General features: G+C 38.2%; 1 protein-coding gene across 3 annotated transcripts in view; it reads left to right on the top strand.

The window, feature by feature from the left end:
* SYT14 (synaptotagmin 14) overlaps positions 1-20456 on the top strand; it is a 126917-nt gene that overhangs the window by 78620 nt on the left and 27841 nt on the right. For all 3 annotated transcript variants that reach the window (XM_070396566.1, XM_070396565.1, XM_070396564.1), the window contains 2 exons: positions 1086-1357; positions 4884-5333. In XM_070396566.1, the coding sequence (XP_070252667.1) occupies positions 1086-1357; positions 4884-5333 (722 nt within the window). The remainder of the gene's footprint in view (positions 1-1085; positions 1358-4883; positions 5334-20456) is intronic.

Here is a 20456-nt window from a genome sequence, read left to right as displayed (position 1 = left end):
ATAAACATAAATAAACCAAAGGAAGTAATGTGTAACATTATATTACCAGACAGAAGTTATGATGTGCTGCTCACAACAAAAGCAAGTTCAGAGGATTATTATGGTGCAACAACTAGTGAGGAAAAAAGACTAGTACAAACTACCTTTCTTCAGGGTCCCTTTCGAGAAGGAGATGCATAGTCCATTAGAAGAAAAACTGAGCAGGATTTAAATGTAATACCCGATGTTGCATTCAGGGTTTATCTACACAGACTTAGCTGTTCTGCAATTGTAAACTGAACTCTGTTTCCTTACGTTCCCCCCCCCCCCCCAACCCCCTCCTGCTCCCACATCTATCCTTGCTCACAGACATGTCCTTAGCCATTGAGATATACCGTGGAGGCAAAAACTCAAAGGACCGTTTAGAGTGAAGGAAAGCGTTGCATATTAACTGCTGGAGGCAGAGATACCTGCTGAGGACGAGGTGGAGCCACGTTAGATGGAGCCCAGGCTGCGTGGGGCAGGGGGTGGCCTCCGATGATGACGATGGAGATGGAATGGGAGGGAATGCAGCCTTCATTCCGCCTTTGCTGATTGATGGGGCCTTGACTCCCAGGGCACCTCGTGTCAGGATTCAGATCTAGGATAGACGTAGAAGAATAGTTTCTGATGCTGTTGAACTGAATGCTAGTTTAATAAGTTCATCTCAGTCATTGAAGAAAACAAATGAAGTTTTTATGTGTGTTTTACCTATAATATTTTTACCTACGGTGACTAGAGAGAACACCGATCATAAGGAAGTCTGATGCTTCAGGTTTGTTCTGAAAGAAAGAACTAGGTAAGCTATTTCACAAATATTTATCACTCCCATTGTTATGCTATCTAACTGGCTCTCTCTAGTATTTGAGAGTATATTTTATTTTTCCCTGATATCGCTGTGCAGGAGGAGAGAGTGGGAAATCCGGTGAGCTTATTTCTGCATCTGAATTTAGTAAAGCATACATGTTTCAATCCAGTTTTTTTTTAAAGTTATTTGCAATGATTGTGGACTGTGCTGCATGTTGAGGCTACTTGGAAACAGTGACCAGGTTCTTACTCCTTCTCAGGAAACTGCATTCAGAGAATGAGAAGAACACCCCCACTGGATGAACTGCAGCCCCCACCATATCAGGATGACAGCGGGTCTCCCCACCTCTCATGTACACCCTCAGAAATCGGGGACAGTAAATGTGAATTTTCCCACTGCAGCAACAGCCCAAGACGCTCCTATAACAAGTGCCCGAGTGAAGGAAGCACCGGTCACGAAATAGAAAGTTTTCATAATAAAGGATACGACGAAGATGTTCCGAGTGACAGCACTGCAGTCCTGAGCCCTGAAGTAAGTAAAAACACATAGAATTTTCTAAGTGAATGTTACTTGGAAGACTGATAATCCTGCACTTCTCCTCTTGGTAAGAAGAAGGTTTTATCACTTTGTGGCTTATTGTACCAGTTTCTATCCTCGATCTAATCTTTAACCAGCGGACTTACCAGGGGTGTCTCAACCATTCTGCAACCTCCCCTTTCTCCCCCCCAAGGAAGATGGAGAGCTAAAAATGAGGGCAATACACAAAATATTGAAAAATTAGCTTCCCCCATTTGTTTCATAATGAGTGAGGTTTCTATTTATGTTTGTCTTTTTTAAAAATTTATTTTATTTGGGATATTTTTATATTGGGAGGCTGCCCATTAATATTTCACAAAATAACAGTTTTGCATTTTCATATCATAGAATATGGAAGAGATAAGTCATGCTCAGCTTCCCTAATGAAATTTGAATTCTTGGCGTCAATTGATTGTGTTTTAAGTTATTTCCTTTTTTAGAGCAAATAATGTGAAAATTACACCAAAAATAGGGGCGTTACACATTTGACATCTTTCCATATTCTAAAAAGAATTTAAAAAAATATTTCTGTAAAGGTAAAAATTATATAAAGGTCATCTAGAGGGTTTCATAAGGTAGTATTTACTTTTAAATTTCTCTCTTTTAGATTTGCAAGTTTTTACAACTTCTGTCCTAGACAACATTCTGTAGAACTGTAGTGTGTCATTGTTCTTATTAGCTGAATTTGCCTCTACTGCCAAATGTTCAGATAGAAAACAAGAAGTGAGAGGATCCAGATGAGGTAGGTTCCCCACTTAGGACAGGATGCCCGCAGGCGCAGTGGCAGGGCCACGCTATGTGAATCCTGGCGTATGTGATGCCCATTTGTCCCGTCTCACTCTTTCTGCTCCATCAGTTTCCCCCAGTTATGGTGTGGTAGCAAGGACAAGAGTTGAACTAGGAGCAGGGGTGCCAAGGGCCAGAAACACATAACTTATTTTATGGGCGCAGTGCAGGGGCAAGTACTCCTGGTCACCAGTGAGACTTGCCAGTTAGCCTACCAAATAGGCATAGGTTTTACCTGATTTCTTTACTAGAACACATGGGTGACAGCTGTCAGACCAGAAGTGATCATGGTCATGATCATGATCATGGCTTGGGCTTCCCATCCCTTTGGCTTTCCTTTTAATAAGTTATATTCACTTATTCTATCATATTTTCTATTTTTCTGTCTATCTTACAAGTTACTTAGTGACTATATTTACTACATCTTCAGAATTCTGCCTGTGTCTCCAAAGCTGCTTCATTGTTTATTACCTATAGTTAATACAGCTGGTGAGTTTTGCCCATATTTCAGAAGCTACTAACCAGTCTCCTCTTAGAATTGACTGTATTCAAATAGAGCAAATGCACTTTACATAAATATTGAGATGCCGGTAGCCTCTGGTAGTATAAAGTCCACTCTCGTGTTTTTTAAGTTTATTTTACTTCCCATCCCTTTAATAAATAGTAAGAAATACAAAATCTCACTATTGACTCTCCTCTTGGTTTAATTCAGGATGTGCTACCTTAGAGCCTCTCCACTCACACTGCTGAGCTGGGAAAGGAGTGAGGGTTCAGAAGAGCCCTGGCAAGGAGCTGACTCTGCTGGTGGACACTATTCAAAACTTTAAGATACCGTGAGAGGGAGGGTTATTTTCTAATTGCCTATTTGCAGAATACACATAAGAGCTTAATCTGTGAAGGTCATGAGAATTGTTAGAATGCACCAAGAGAAACAAAATTCAGAAATAGCTATCTGGAACCTTATAAAAAAATTTTTATTGCCCTGGAAATAGCTGTCATGACACTATTTTAAAAAACAATTAATTGAAATTTCAAAGCCTTGCAATTAATCATGTATATTTACCATTATGTAATGGCATGCATTAAAACATTTTGCTCTAAACTGTAATTTTTTTTTTTACAGAGTAAGAATATGTTTATTCTGACTGAATTATATTGTATAAAAAACAATTCTTCTAGGAGACTTTGTCCCCTCCCCCAAGTATTGTTCTTAATTTGTCATCTTTTCCATACATGTTACCAAGGGGGTCATAGTAGGTAGATGTGTAATATTTATCATTTATAAGGTCAAAAACTTGCATGTTTTTAGTCCTCTGCTACATCTCTCCCACCTAAACTAGGGCTTGGCACATGGTAGGTGTAATAGTTAGGATCTGTATTAAGCTGTTAGAGCAAAGAGTCAAAGGATAAAACTCACAGAAGATTGTCTTTCACTTACGAACATCCAGGGTGAGTAGGTGGCTTTGCTCAGGGGCCCAGTTCCTTCTTTGTTGTCACTGTCATCTGTAGGGTGCTGTCCTAGTCCCCGGGGTCCATACTGAGCCACACATCCTGTCTCAGTGTCTGCTCTTCTGTGGGAAGAGTGGGAGAGAAAGGAAGTGAAGGGCAAAGCATTTCTTCTATAAACCTGATCTGGATGTTTCATACATAACCTCTGTTTGCCACCCATTGGCCAAAGCTGAGCCTCATGGACATATCAGCCATGAGGAAAATTTAGAATTACAGTCTCTTGCGAGACAGCGTGTCACTGGCTAAAACTCACGTAGTTCCTTTGAGAAGTGCAAAAATAAGAGAAGACTGGGAGTCAATAGTAGGGGCTACTAAGTAAAAAGTTCAGAAAAATTTAGAAATTTGGTCCACATTTAAAAATGAAAAACATTTAATATTTATTAAAATACTTGAAGGAGCAGGTGGTAGAGTTGAAAGGTCAGAGACCTGGGTTTGACACTGTCAATAACTAGCTGAAACTCTGTTCACATTCCAGGTAAAATGGGCACAATTTCTTTTAATCGCATAATTAAAATGAACAGATTTGGTCTTTCTTGAACTTTTGAAATACGTATTATTCTGCCATTTTCAACAGTAATTAGTATTAGAAATAAGTTTCAAAGTCTTATTAAAATTAGTGTGTTACAGAAAATAAGTATTTGCATGCAAATATTTTGAGGCCTCTTTGTGTTTATAATTTCACATTTCCAGTGATTTTCAAGCCTAAATGTGTTTACATTCTATCATAGATGGGAGCATTTTAGAACAATCTCTGAAAATGGGACCAGTGTTTTTTCAGTAGCATTATACTTTATGTTCTCTTTCTCTCCAGCCTAATGTTGACCTGTCAGTTGCATTGTTTATAATATTGGAAGTAAAATTGAATAGGTACCTACAACAGGATCAGGGATACACATTGAAGTATATATTTTCAGTTCTCATTGTAAAAACATATCTCAACTTTCTCAGAATTGAAATGGTGAATACAAAATTCTTTTTTGATAAGTTTTTGAGGTTAGCTTACCACGGATACTGTGGCCCTGTAGAGTAGCTTCTGATTATACTCAACTGTTGGTTGCTATCACATTCTTGGTGGTAGCCAACCAAACAGTTCTCACACCCTCTTCCTAAGACAGACCAGGTGTTTAATTACATGCCAGATGAAATAACAGTTAAAACTGAAAACATTTAAATTTGCTTTTCTTAGGACATGTCAGCTCAAGGATCATCTTCACAGCTTCCCAAACCCTTTGATCCTGAGCCAGAAGCTAAGTATGGCACACTGGATGTGACTTTTGACTATGACTCACAAGAACAGAAGCTCCTGGTAACCGTGACAGCTGTCACAGATATCCCAACATATAACAGGACAGGTGGCAACTCATGGCAAGTACACCTTGTTCTTCTACCTATAAAGAAACAGAGAGCAAAAACCAGCATCCAGAGAGGACCATGCCCTGTCTTCACAGAAACATTCAAATTTAACCATGTTGAATCTGAGATGATTGGAAATTATGCAGTTCGATTTAGACTGTATGGTGTACATCGCATGAAAAAAGAAAAGATGGTGGGGGAAAAGATTTTTTATTTAACAAAATTGAATCTTCAAGGGAAAATGTCATTACCTGTGATATTGGAACCTTCTTACAATCATTCTGTGAGTATCTGATCAAATAGCCCAAATACAGTTTAAGTTCAAGGTCTATGATATGCACAATTTTAATCCGATAAGCCCAATAACCATACCTTTACAAAATTTCTAAGCCCTGAATAGGTAGGTATAATTTTTTTCTCATCTATAAAGTTGCCCTTGAAGATTATATATGATTTATCTTATGTATTTTATCCTTCTCAGGGTCTAGCCCAGTTGTCTTAAACATTTGTTCCTTTGTTAAACATTTATTAGATGGTTGATTATGACATCATCTGAACTCCTTATAGAATACATTGTTTTCTTTCCAGGTTAAAACTATGTGGTGCATTAAGAATGATCTAGCTCCATATGTTTGATATTATTTGCTCGTATAGAATATGTACTGCTGCGTAGGTCAGGACTGATTATAATTCCAGAACTGCTATGAAATAATTTTTAAAGCTTCAAAAGCATGACCTCATTATATTTTCCACCTTTTTATACAAAGATTTTTGTAGTGTTTCTGGAAGAATACTTAAATTTAGTACCATCATCTGTTCTCCCTTTTCTCCGTTTTCCTCCAGGTTCTGATCACATACAAGTCTCTCTCTCTCTTCATATTTTTAAACTAAATTCCTACAAGCCATTGCAGATCACCAGAGAGTTGCACTGTTTACTTAAACCAGGGAGATGCATTATGCCACACTGTTACTTAGATTATGAGAAAATCTGTGATGTGCTATAAATTAAATTATGATATTTGCTCATCTGTTATACTGAACTTTTTATAATATAAATACACAGATTTCAGAAGAGATTGATACATTTTAAAATATATTTTAGGGTTGTTGTTAAGCTTTGAAAAGTGTAAGCATAAGTCCAAGATTAGAGTCTCATTGAATTTGTACCATGCGGCTTTTGATCATATCAGAATATCATTCACAGTAGAACCCCATACCATTTTACCTACTGACCACTCAGACCAAATAATATGATTTTTTTTTTGTTGTTGTTTTTTTTCTTTTTTTTTTTTTTTTTTTTTTTTTTTTTCGCTTAAAGTATTACAAAGGGTATTACATAAGTGTCCTTTCCCCCCCCCCCCCCCCCCGCCCTTGACAAACCCCTACCTTCCCTTACCCCCCAGTGTCTTATGTCCATTAGTTATGCTTATATGCATGCATACAAGTCCTTCGGTTGATCTCTTACTCCCCTCCCTCCTGCCCCCCAACTCTCTCTGGCCTTCCCACTGCAGTTTGACAATCAGTTTGAGGCAGCTCTGCCTCTGTATCTATTATTGTTCAAAAGTTTGTAATGGTCTTTATTATCCATGAATGAGTGAGATCATGTGGTATTTTTCCTTCATTGACTGGCTTGTTTCACTTAGCATTATGCTCTCCAGTTCCATCCATGATGTTGCAAATGGTAGGAGTTCCTTCTTTTTAACAGCAGCATAGTATTCCATCGTGTAGATGTACCACAGTTTTCTAATCCATTCATCTACTGATGGGCACTTAGGCTGTTTCCAGATCTTAGCTATGGTGAATTGTGCTGCTATGAACATCTGGTTACATATATCCTTTCTGATAGGTGTTTCTGGTTTCTTGGGATATATTCCTAGTAGTGGGATCACAGGGTCAAATGGGAGTTCCATTTCCAATTTTTTGAGGAACCTCCATACTGCCTTCCATAGTGGCTGCACCAGTCTGCATTCCCACCAGCAGTGCACAAGTGTTCCTTTTTCTCCACATCCTCTCCAGCACTTGTCGTTTGTTGATTTGTTGATGATGGCCATTCTGACAGGTGTGAGATGGTACCTCATTGTTGTTTTGATTTGCATCTCTCGGATGATTAGTGACTTTGAGCATGTTTTCATATGCCTCTTGGCTTTCTGAATGTCCTCTTTTGAAAGGTGTCTATTTAGATCCTTTGCCCATTTTTTGATTGGATTGTTTATCTTCTTTTTGTTAAGTTGTATGAGTTCCCTATAAATTTTGGAGATTAAGCCCTTATCAGATATGACGTTGGCAAATATGTTTTCCCAAGAGGTGGGTTTTCTTGTTGTTTTGTTGATGGTTTCTTTTGCTGTGCAGAAGCTTTTTATTTTGATGTAGTCCCATTTGTTCAGTTTCTCTTTAGTTTCAACTGCCCTAGGAGCTGTATCAGTGAAGAAATTGTTTTGGCATAAGTCTGAGATTTTGTTGCCTTTGTATTCTTCTAGAATTTTTATGGTTTCCTGTCGTACATTTAAGTCCTTTATCCATTTTGAGTTTATTCTTGTGTATGGTGTAAGTTGGTGGTCTAGTTTCATTTTCTTGCATATATCTATCCAATTTTCCCAACACCATTTATTGAAGAGACTATCTTGGCTCCATTGTATGTTCATGCCTCCTTTGTCAAAAATTAATTGAGCATATTGGTTCGGGCTAATTTCTGGACTCTCTATTCTATTCCACTGGTCTATATGTCTGTTCTTGTGCCAGTACCAGGCAGTTTTGAGAACAGTGGCTTTGTAATACAGTTTGATATCTGGCATTGAGATCCCACCTACTTTGTTCTTTCTCAGGATCGCTGCAGCTATTCGGGGTCTTTTTTTATTCCAGATGAATTTTTGGAGAGTTCGTTCTAGATCTTTGAAGAAGGCCATTGGTATTTTAATGGGAAGTGCGTTGAATGTATAGATTGCTTTGGGTAGTATGGACATTTTAATGATGTTGATTCTACCAATCCAAGAACATGGTATGTTCTTCCATCTGTTTATGTCTTCCTCTATCTCTTTTTTCAACGTCCTGTAGTTTTCTGAGTAGAGGTCTTTAACCTCTTTAGTTAAGTTTATTCCTAGGTATCTTAATTTTTTTGGTGCGATGGTAAATGGGATTGTTTTTCTAATCTCTCTTTCTGAAAGTTCACTATTGGTGTATAGAAATGCCTCAGATTTCTTGGGGTTAATTTTGTATCCTGCTACATTGCCAAATTCATGTATTAAGTCTAGTAGCTTTTTGATGGAGTCTCTGGGGTTTTGTATGTATAATATCATGTCATCTGCAAATAAGGACAGTTTTACTTCCTCTTTTCCAATTTGGATGCCTTTTATTTCTTCTTCTTGCCTAATTGCAATGGCTAATACTTCCAGTACTATGTTGAACAGGAGTGGTGAGAGTGGGCATCCCTGTCTTGTTCCTGTTCTTAGGGGAAATGGTGTTAGTTTTTGTCCATTGAGTATGATGTTGGCTGTGGGCTTGTCATATATGGCTTTTATTATGTTGAGGTATGATCCTTCTATTCCCACCTTTCTGAGAGTTTTTATCAAAAATGGGTGTTGGATTTTGTCGAATGCTTTTTCTGCATCAATTGATATGACCATGTGGTTTTTTTCTTTCAATTTGTTTATGTGATGTATCACATTTATTGATTTACGGATGTTGTACCATCCTTGCATCTCTGGGATAAATCCTACTTGGTCATGGTGTATGATCCTTCTGATGTACTGCTGGATCCGATTTGCTAAGATTTTGTTGAGGATTTTGGCATCTATGTTCATGAGGGATATTGGCCTGTAATTCTCTTTCATTGTGATGTCTTTACCTGGTTTTGGTATTAGGGTGATGCTGGCTTCATAGAATGAGCTTGGAAGTGTTCCTTCCTCTTGAATTTTTTGTAGTAGTCTGAGGAGGGTAGGTTTTAGTTCTTCCTTGAATGTTTGGTAGAACTCCCCTGTGAAGCCGTCTGGCCCTGGGCTTTTGTTTGCTGGGAGCTTTCTGATGACTGCTTCAATTTCTTCCATAGTTATTGGCCTATTGAGGTTTTTAGATTCTTCCTGATTGAGTTTTGGAATGTTGTATTTTTCTAGGAATTTGTCCATTTCCTCCAGGTTGTCTAGTTTGTTGGAGTAGAGTTGCCCGTAGTATTGTTTAACAATCATTTGTATTTCTGTGGGGTCTGTTGTTATTTCGCCTCTATCATTTCTGATTTGGTATATTTGGGACCTTTCTCTTTGCTTCTTGGTGAGCCTGGCGAGGGGTTTGTCAATCTTGTTTATCCTTTCAAAGAACCAGCTCTTGGTTTCATTGATTTTCTGTATTGTTTTTTTGGTCTCTATGTCATTGATTTCTGCTCTAATCTTTATTATCTCCTTCCTTCTGCTCACTCTGGGGTTTTCTTGTTGCTCTCTTTCTAATTCTTTGAGTTGTAGAGTTAGATGATTAACTACCATTTTTTCTTGTTTTTTGAGATAGGCCTGTAGAGCTATAAACTTCCCTCTCAGGACTGCTTTCATTGTGTCCCAGAGGTTTTGGATTGTTGTGTTTTCATTGTCATTAGTGTCCAGGATGTTTTTAATTTCTTCTTTGATGTCATCGGTAACCCAATCAATATTTAATAACATGCTATTCAGCTTCCAAGTGTTTGAGTATTTTGGGTTGTTTTTATTGTAGTTTATTTCTAACATTATGCCATCGTGGTCTGAGAAGATGCTTTTTATGATCTCAATCTTCTTGAATTTGTGGAGACTTTGCTTGTGACCCAATATGTGGTCTATTTTTGAATATGTCCCATGAGCACCTGAGAGGAATGTATATTCCGCAGCTGTGGGGTGTAGAGTTCTGAAGATGTCAATTAAGTCCATCTGATCTAGTGAGTCATTTAGGATTGCTGTTTCTTTGCTGATTGTTTGTCTAGCGGATTTATCCAGTGATGTCAGTGGTGTATTAAAGTCCCCTACTATGATTGTGTTATTGTCGATATCTCCCCTGATATCTTCCAGAAGTTTTCTTATGTATGTGGGTGCTCCTGCATTGGGTGCATATATGTTTACCAGGGTTATATCTTCTTGTTGTATTGATCCCTTTAGTATTATGAAGTGGCCTTCCTTATCTCTGGTTATGGCCTTCACTTTGAGATGTATTTTGTCAGATATAAGTATTGCTACCCCAGCTTTCTTTTCCTTTCCATTTGCGTGAAAGATATTTTTCCATCCCTTCACTTTCAGTCTGTGTGAGTCCTTTCCAATGAGGTGGGTCTCTTGTAGACAGCAGATGTATGGGTCATGTTTTTTTATCCATTCAGCCACTCGATGTCTTTTATTTGGAGCATTTAGTCCATTTACATTTAAAGTTATTATTGAAAGGTACTTGTTTGTAGCCATTTCTTTTTTTTTGTGTGTGTGTGGCTGATTTCTTTCTGAGCTTGATATTTCTTCTTTTACACCAGTCCCTTTAGCATTTCTTGCATGGCTGGCTTGGTGGTGATAAACTCCCTTAGCCCTTTTTTGTCTGTGAAGCTTCTTATTTCCCCTTCAATTTTGAATGATAGCCTTGCTGGATAGAGTATTCTTGGATTCAGTCCTTTGCTTTGCATCACTTTGTAGATTTCCGTCCATTCTTTTCTGGCCTGATGTGTTTCTGTTGAGAAATCATTTGATAATCGAATGGGAGATCCCTTGTATGTTACTTTCCGCCTCTCTCTTGCAGCCTGTAAGATTCTCTCTTTATCCTGAACATTTGCCATGGTAATTATGATGTGTCTTGGTGTGGGTCTTTTCGGGTTCACCTTGTTTGGGACTCTCTGGGCTTGTGTGACTTTTTTCTTCCCCACCTCAGGGAAGTTTTCTGATATTATTTCTTCGAATAGGTTTTCTAATCCATGTTCATCTTTCTGTTGTTCTGGCACCCCTATTATTCGTATGTTGCTTCGTTTCATGTTGTCCCAAAGTTCCCTTAGGCTCTCCTCCTGTCTTTTAATTTTTTTCTCCATTTGCAGTACAGTTTGAGTGTGTTTTGCTTCCTTGTCTTCTAATTCACTGATTCGGTCCTCCGCTTCTCCCAGTCTACTGTTGATACTTTCAATGGTGTTTTTTATTGCAGCTAAGTCGCTCTTCATTTCTTCTTGGGACTTACTTAAGTTGTTGATTTTTTCATCTGTTTCTTCTAGCTTCTTGCATACGTAGTTGAGTTTTTCATCTGTTTCTTCTTGCTTCTTGAACATCCGGTGCATGTACTCTAGGAACCTTATTCTGAATTCTTTTTCCGTCATGTTGCATATCTCTGTCTCACTTAGCTGCTTTTCTGGCGAGTCCTCCTTTTCTTTCCTTTGGGGGTTTCTTTGTCTACCCATGTTTGATCTCACTGACATTACTTGTTGTTGAATCGTTCAGTGGCTGGACCCTGGGTGGCAGTGGCTGCTCCCTGGGTGGCAGTGGCTCCTCGGTCTGTGGTTGCTCCTTGGGCGGTTGTGGTAGCAGCGGCTCCTCTGTTGATAGCAGAGCCTCTGATGGGTGCTGTTCACAGTTGTGGTGGCTCTTCTGGCTGGTGGAGGGTGGCTTCAGACTCAGCAACTGTTCCCCAGGCAGAGCGTGTGGTGATCAGGAGGCCGCTGTTGCTTGAATCTTTCCGTGGAGGGGTGCAGGTCTCCCCTTGGCTCTTGCAGTCGCGCTGTTTGCGAATCGTTGCCTCCGGGTCAGTAGCCGATCTCTGGATGCCGGTGAACGCTGCCTGAGATGGCGCGGTCTCGCCGCTGCGCTGGCGCCCAGGGGGAGGTTTCAGCCTCAATCTCTAACCATCCGCATTTTTTAGGAGTTTTCTGTCTTTCCTGGCTGCAGACTGTCTCTCAGCTGAACCTCCCCAGCTTGATCGGGCCGATTGTTACCCGTTTCAGCTGCTCGCCCCTATCTGGTCCGGGACAAAGCACCAACACGTCTGTCTAAGCCTCCGCCATTTTCTCTCTCCAATAATATGATTTTTAAATGTTTTCATTAAGAGTGGCAGAATATTTAATTGGCCTTCACTTTTTTCTCTCTTCTAATAAATTCCTGATTTAATTTTTTTTAAAGGCATTTTCTGAATTATCAATTCGGAAATTTAAAATTATAACAAATTATCAATTTCCCTACTAAAGACTTAAGTGTTATCCTGCGAACCCATAGGGATATACTTTGTTGTCACCTTTTGGTTTTTAAATGTTGGAAGTGTTTGTGGCAAATAACTAACTTCTTTAGTTACATAGGTTCATAAATAGGAAGAAATTGTGCTAATGGATTACATCAGGAGCTGTAATTTGGATAAGATTTTGGACTTTGAGATGATGAGATTTAGATTCAAGAATAGGGACTTATTACTTTGAACTGATAATGTAATAGGATGAGACTTTTGGGAACCTTGTACTGGGGGAATACATTTTACAAGTGGGATGTATTTGAATCATGGAGGCCAGAAGGCAGACTGTGGTAGGCATAATTCTAAGATGGTCCTCATGACCTTCATTCCCTGGTATTACTCCTATGGTTATGTTATGTAACATGGCAAAGGGATTTTGAAAATGTAATTAAAGTTACTAATTAGTTGACATTGAGATAATGTATTATCTGGGTGTGCCTAACTCAATTAATTGAACCCTTGAAAAGCAAAGAGTTTTCTATGATGGGTAGCAGAAAAAATAGATTTAAAGCATTAGTGAGATTCAACACGAAGTTCTCCGTTACTGAGACGGAGTGGGTCAGGGTAGAAGGACCATGGAGCAGCCTCTAGCCAACCACCAGCAAGAATGCAGGAACCTCAGTTCTACAACTGCAAGGACCTGAATGAACTTGGAAGAATATTCTTCCCCCGGAGCCTCCAGATAAGACCCCAGCTGAGCCAACACCTTGATCAAAGCCTTGTGAGACCCTTTACAGAGAACCCAGTTGAACCCACCCAGACTCCGACCTACAGAAACAGTGAGATAATAAGTGGACATTTTTAAACCTACAGTTTGAAGTAACTTATTAGACATCAGTAGAAAATTAACACAGCCCACAGGGTTTCGCTCTTTACAGAAAACTTTTGCTGACCTCTGCTCTAGACAACTAGGAATTGAAATTGAGTATCAGATGTGCAAATCACTTCTTTGGGTGAGGTGAATACTCAGATAACATTCTGTAAGTCTTTCATTTTGGTGGGATGTTCTTTACCAATTCATGAAGTCTCCAGCAAATACCTTTATATAACTATAAACATATCTAAATAAAATCTGCAGGTATTCTTTTTCTTCATGGTTGCTCCCTCAACATAGATGCAGTCACTTAGAGAAACATTATTTATTTAGAAAATAATTTCCGTGAGCAAAATATTTTATTCAGTTTTATTTCCTTTTCTTCTATTAAATTTATAGAAAGTAAAATAGATTTTTAAATTAAAAGATATAGTTTTATCCCATATTTTAATGAAAATATTTCTATTCCTATTTCTGTTTTGGACATACTCATAGAATGATGTCTGCAAAATGTTTACCTAATAACAATTTATGAATAGTAAAGGTTAAGGTGATTTTTTTTACTTCTATCTTTGTTATTTCTTTATTATTTGATAATCATTTGTCAGTTTAAAGAAAACTACTAGATTTTAATAAATGTAGTAGGATACAAAATTAACACCCAGAAATCTATGGCTTCTTTATACACCAGTAATGAATTCACAAAAAGAGAAATGAAAAAACCAGTCCCATTTACCATTGCACCAAAAAAAATTGATACCTAGGAACAAACTTAACTAAGGAAGTAAAAGACCTGTACTCGGAAAACTACAGGACATAGAAAAAAAGAGATCAAGGAAGACATAAACAAATGGAAGAATATATACCCTGTTTGTGGATTGGTAGACTCAACATCATTAAAATGTTCATACTACCCAAAGCAATCTATAGATGCAATGCAATCCCCATTAAAATACTAAGGGCATATTTCACAGACCTAGAGCAAACTCTCCAAAAAGTCATATGGAATAAAAAAGATCCCGAATAGCCACAGCAATCCTGAGAAAGAACAAAATTGGAGGGATCACAATACCAGATATCAAGCTATATTACAAAGCCACTGTTCTCAAAACTGCCTGGTACTGGCACAAGAACAGACATATAGACCAATGCAACAGAACAGAGAACCCAGAAATAGACCCAAGCCATTTGTTCAATTAATATTTGACAAAGGAGGCAAAACATTCAATGGAACCAAGACAGTCTCTTCAACAAATGGTATTGGGAAAATTGGACAGATACATACAAAAAAAAAAAAAAACTAGAACACCAACTTACACCATACACAAAAATAAACTCAAAATGGATAAAGGACTTAAACATAAGGGGGAAACCATAAAAATCTTAGAAGAATCCATAGGCAGCAAAATATCAGACATATGTCGTAGCAATATCTTTACTGATACAGTTCCTAGGGCAATGGAAACTGAAGAGAAAATAAACAAATGGGACTACATCAAAATAAAAAGCTGCTGAACAGCAAAAGAAACCATCAACAACGAAACAAGAAGGCCCACTGCATGGGAGAACATATTTGCCAATGTTACCTCCCATAAGGGTTTAATCTCCAAAATTTATAGGGAACTCATACATCTTAACAAAAGATAAACAGTCCAATCAAAAAATGGGCAAAGGACCTAAGTAGACACTTTTCGAAAGAGGACATACAGAAGGCCAAAGAGATATATGAAAACATGCTCAAAGTCACTAATCATCCAAGAGATGCAAATCAAAATGACAATGAGGTACCATCTCATGCCTGTCAGAATGGCTATAATCAACAAATGACAAGTGTTGGAGAGGCTGTGGAGAAAAAGGAACCCTCGTGCACTGCTGGTGGGAATGCAGACTGGTGCAGCCACTGTGGAGAACAGTATGGAGTTTCCTCAGAAAATTAAAAATGGAGCTCCCATTTCACTCAGTAATCCCACTTCTAGGAATATATCCCAAGAAATCAGAAACACCAATCAGAAAGGATATATGCACCCCTATGTTCATAGCAGCACAATTTACAATAGCCAAAATTTGTAAACAGCCTAAGTGCCCATCAGCAGATGAGTGGATTAGAAAACTGTGGTACATCTACACAATGGAATACTACGCTGCTATAAAAAAGAAGGGACTCTTACCATTTGCAACAGCATGGATGAATATGGAGAGCATTATGCTAAGCGAAATAACCAGAGAAATATAAATATCACATGATCTCACTCATTTGTGGAATATAATGAACATCATAAACTGATGAACAAAAATATATCTAGAGACATAGAACAGACTGTCCAACCTAAGAGGGAAGGCAGGAGGAGGGGGACTAAGATCAACCAAAGGACTTGTATGCATGCATATGAGCATAACCAGTGGACACAGACAATAGTCGGGGGAGGGCAGGAGCAGCTGGAGAGATGTGGCGGTTGGGGGAGGGGGGGAGGAAGGAGACATGTAATGTTTTAAACAATTTAAATTTAAAAAAAATCTTAGCTTTTATTTAAATAGCCCACCTTCGTAGAAATTTGTTCAATTATTTCTAATGTAATTTAATTCCCACCTTTATAGAAATTTGTTCAGTTATTTCTAATGTAATTTAATTAGTTGACCTTAATCTTTTTATACCAAATATTAGTACTGATTATTGCTTTATAAATGTTGGAAGGATGGGTAAATGAGTGCATGTGGTACATATTATTTCTAAGTTTCTGATGGCGGGTTTTTTGTAGCTAATTATGTTTTTGTTTTATCTATGTCTTTAGATTTTAAACTCTCTGAGATGAAAATGTGTGTTTTACTTATATGATATTTTTCATAGTACCTAGATATAGGTTTCAGTGAACACTTGTTAAATTGATTCATCAACATGTGTAGATAAACTTGATTGTTTTTAAATTCTAAGTTCCATATATTATTATTCCCTGATGGGTACCAGTATCTTTAAAACAGCCCTATTAAGAATCCTTTAGGGCCTGAAATCAAGTAAGTGTGCATCTCAAGAATAATTTTATTTTTTAAAAAATAATTGATTAATTAGGGACATGTATGCTTTATAATTTCTCCTTCAAGAGTATAATGCCACAGTCTAATAAGAGTGACCACACTTCAAGATTTACTGCAATGTTGATCTTCTTTTAATCACTTGTAATCTCAACCTTTAATTTCTAAAATACCTGTATCTCAAAAATAGCCTATCTTTATATTAATGGATTGAATTAATTTAGTTTGATATTAGTACAGTGAACCCTCGATTTAATGGACTTCAGATTTAACTGGCAAAATTTCCAGTCAGTATTGATATGTGAAAATTTACACCCTGTTAGTTTTAAAATGCTTTTAACCAAGATTTGCTTATAATTAAATCAGTTGTTTTTAACAAACTTTAGGCCATTTGTTGGAAAAAAACACTATTATAATTTCTCTGGCATAAATAAATACTACAAATCTACATCTGTAGTCTACAGATTTAAGTCCAAGAATCACCACTTGCAAACAATGTTTGGGGAATGATTAGCATGTGATCACATCACATTGTGCTGGTAATTGGTTCTGTTCTCACATGGGAGGACTTTCTGCCCCAGTTTTAACTTGTGCTTGGTGGCTGATGTTCCACCATGAGCTAAGCCAGGCCCCAGCCCTCTAAGGATGTTTACTCGTGGTGACTGGTTAATGCATCCATTTACTAGACCTAGTCAGTGTAAATTTAAAATTCAGTAATACATATAGAAAACTTTTCTGTGACATTAAACTTCAGACATACTTAATTTTAATTACACAAAAAGATCTACATAAAAGCAGGTATACTAATTTGTCAATTTTTTAACATATGCATTCAGAAAACCTATTATATAATGGACTCTCAGCTTTAACGAACACCCCCTTGACCAAATTAGTTATATCGAAGTTTTACTGTATATAAAATCACATAGTTTTTAAAAAGCAGAAAATATTCTGCAAAAGGAAAAATCATAGAAGAAAAGGCAATTATAAATCCAGTTGCCAAAATAAAGAATGTAGTAGAAGGATCAGTGTAAGGATTGGTAAACTATGGCCATGGCCAAATCCAGCTCACCACCTGTTTTTCTAAATAAAGTTTTATTGCAACACAGACATGTTCTTTTGTTGACATATTGTCTTTTGTACTACAAAGAGTGGGGTATAATGAGATTATCTGGCTCATGAATCCAAAAATATTTACAGAAAAAGTTTGCTGACCCCTTAGTTACAAGATAGAAATGAAAAAAATCTCCAGAAATAGAAAATAAAAAGAATAGAAAAAATAGATGAAAATGCAATCAATAAATAAAGGTTAGAGACTTAGACAGCCTAGGAGGATTTATTACATATGCCTCAGAGGTGATTCATAAAGAAAACAGAGGGGAGGAAGTTGTATTAAAATTTGACAATCTGGTCCTAGCTAGTTTGGCTCAGTGGATAGAGTGTCAGCCTGCGGACTGAAGGGTCCTGGGTTCAATTCCAGTCAAGGGCACATACCCGGATTGCAGGCTCAATCCCCAGTAGGGGGCGTGCAGGAGGCAGCCGATCAGTGATTCTCATCATTGATGTTTCTATCTCTCCCTCTTCCTTCCTCTCTGAAATCAATAAAAATGTTTTTAATGCAACAAGCTGATGGACAAAATAAAATAGAAAGACTCATAGATACAGAGAACAGACAGTTGTCAGAGGGAATAGGGGCAAGTGGGGCTGAGTGAAAAGGGTGAAGGGATTAGCAGTACACATCGGTAGTTAGAGAATAGAGAGATGCAGATTACAGCATAGGGACTATAGCCAATATCATCGTAAATATAGATGGGGCCAAGTGGCTACTGGCAGCAGCAGGACAACCAGTCTGTAAAGTACATGATTTCCTAACCACTCTGCTGTACATCTGTAACTAACAGAGAATAATATTAAATATAAACTGTAATTGAAAAAGAAAAAAATTGCCAAAGCTAAAGGGCTTGAGTCTCCAAATAAAGGACCTGAACAAAAAATCCAGGCTTAGACATATCATTGTGAAGTTTCAGAATTCCATGGTAAAAGGAAAAGTCCTAAAAGGCCCCAAGTAACATAAAAGTGAAAGAAGGTTAGAATGAAGGTTAGAATTCCCCACCACAAAGGTCGATGCCAGAAGACCATGAAGCTAAAGGCCTCAACGTTGCAAGGATAAGGGTATTTCCACTATAGTAAGTGTTTTATATTTATTACCTCCTTAAATCCTCATCACAACACTATTATGGGTATAATTGGTTCCCCCCATTTTACAGATGAGAAAAATACCTTTTAGTGCCTATCTCAAAGTCACTGTGCAATATTCGATGGCTTGGCAATCTATCAGTATTCCCAAACCATTCCAGTTTCTTTCCTCTACCTCTGAGGAGTGCATTTCCCAGGCTCCCTAGAGTTCCGAATGCTAATTAGGTTCCACCAATTAAATTCGTTCCTGCGTGATTTGCAAAGGGAAAGGGAAGCAGAAGCTGCCTTCCTTCTGCTTCAGGGCAGGCAAGTTGAAGGAAAGCTGTTTTTCTCCCTCCAGCAACGTTCTGATAGCTAGTTTGCAGCCTCATGGATGCAAAGAGGTGATTGCAATGGCAGTGATGACTTCCTGATCCCTTGATCAAACTAAAATAATTAAGTTTTTCACTCATCTCTCCCCACCTTCTTGGTGAATGTAGTAGCTCCTTTCATGGGTCAGTTTTTCAATGTTCTGGAGTCACTCCTGCAGGCCCAGCCGGACCCTCTTCCTCCAGCTCTCCCAGACACTTTTGTAAGCACCTAATTTGTGAATCAGATCTCTTTCTTCTACCTAAAGTGATTTCTGGTTCTGTCCCTGAACCCTGACTGACAGAGTTCACAGTACAGGCTTAGTGTTAACCCTGCAATAAGATTTTTTAATTTAGCTCTAACCAGCTTGGCTCAGTGGATAGAGCGTCAGCCTGCGGACTGAAGGGTCCCTTGTTCGATTCCGGTCAAGGGCATGTACCTTCGTTGCGGGCACATCCCCAGTAGGGGGTGTGCAGGAGGCAGCTGATCGATGTTTCTCTCTCATCAATGTTTCTAACTCTCTATCCCTCTCCCTTCCTCTCTGTAAAAAAATCAATAAAATATATTTTTAAAAAAGATTTTCTAGCCCTGACCGGTTTGGCTCAGTGGATAGAGCGTCGGCCTGTGGATTGAAGGGTCCCGGGTTCGATTCTAGTCAAGGGCATGTGCCTTGGTTTCGGGCACATCTCCTGTGGGAGGTGTGTAGGAGGCAGCTGATCGATGTTTCTCTCCCATCGATGTTTCTGGCTCTCTGTCCCTCTCCCTTCCTCTCCGTAAAAAATCAATAAAATATATATTTTTTAAAAAAAGATTTTCTAATTTATATCAAGGCAGTTCGTGCTATACAAGGACACTGTCGATTATAACTAGGGTTTGATTCTAACTCAGCCGTGGGCAAACTACGGCCCGCGGGCCGGATCCGGCCCGTTTGAAATGAATAAAACTAAAAAAAAAAAAAAGACCGTACCCTTTTATGTAATGATGTTTACTTTGAATTTATATTAGTTCACACAAACACTCCATCCATGCTTTTGTTCCGGCCCTCCGGTCCAGTTTAAGAACCCATTGTGGCCCTCGAGTCAAAAAGTTTGCCCACCCCTGTTCTAACTGAAATAATTTTTAACGTAATTCCTGAGAATAATTTCATTAGTAAAAGGAAAAAGAAAAACAAGAGTAAGTTACTTTCTTCAATTGTGATAGTGCTTCCTTGTGCTGGGTGCAATTTTTAGCATTTGTTGTATAAACTCATTTAATCCTCACAGTTGCCTCTAATAATAGTTACTTTTAGCCTTAATGTATAGCTGAGAAAGCAGGCATAGAAAGGTTAACTGAATTGCCCAGGGTCACACACTTAGTTGCAGAATAGGGATATAAATCCATCTTCCTCCACAGCCTGTGCTGTTAGCTATTTTGGACTTTATCTACATTTATAAGAACTAGTTAATAACTTTTTGTTACCTATGAGTTTATTTGTATTCTACTTTTACGTACATGTTAGAAATACCACTCAAAAAAGTGAGTATTTAAAATGTAAAGTTAAAAGCTAAACAGACCTACTACCTAACCCTCTTCTCTCCTGCAGTTTAAAAGCAGAATTTCTCAGAGGGAAGGTAGGGGGGGAGGGTAAGAGGGAGATATCAACCAATGGACTTGTATGCATGCATATAAGCCTAACCGATGGACACAGACACCGGGGAGGTGAGGGCATGAGTGGAGGGGTGGGGGTGGGGGGGGGCAATGGGAGGATAAGGACACATATGTAATACCTTAATCAATAAAGAAAAAAGAGGTGATACTTAAAAGCAGAATTTCTCAGTGACTTCTCCCACCAATTGC

The sequence above is a fragment of the Myotis yumanensis genome, unplaced genomic scaffold, assembly GCF_028538775.1.
Source record: "Myotis yumanensis isolate MYYU_CA2020_CCGP unplaced genomic scaffold, mMyoYum1.0.hap1 SCAF_17, whole genome shotgun sequence".
Classification (NCBI taxonomy): domain Eukaryota; kingdom Metazoa; phylum Chordata; class Mammalia; order Chiroptera; family Vespertilionidae; genus Myotis; species Myotis yumanensis.
Note: the sequence above shows the minus strand (reverse complement) of the source record. Positions and strands in the feature narration are given on the sequence as shown.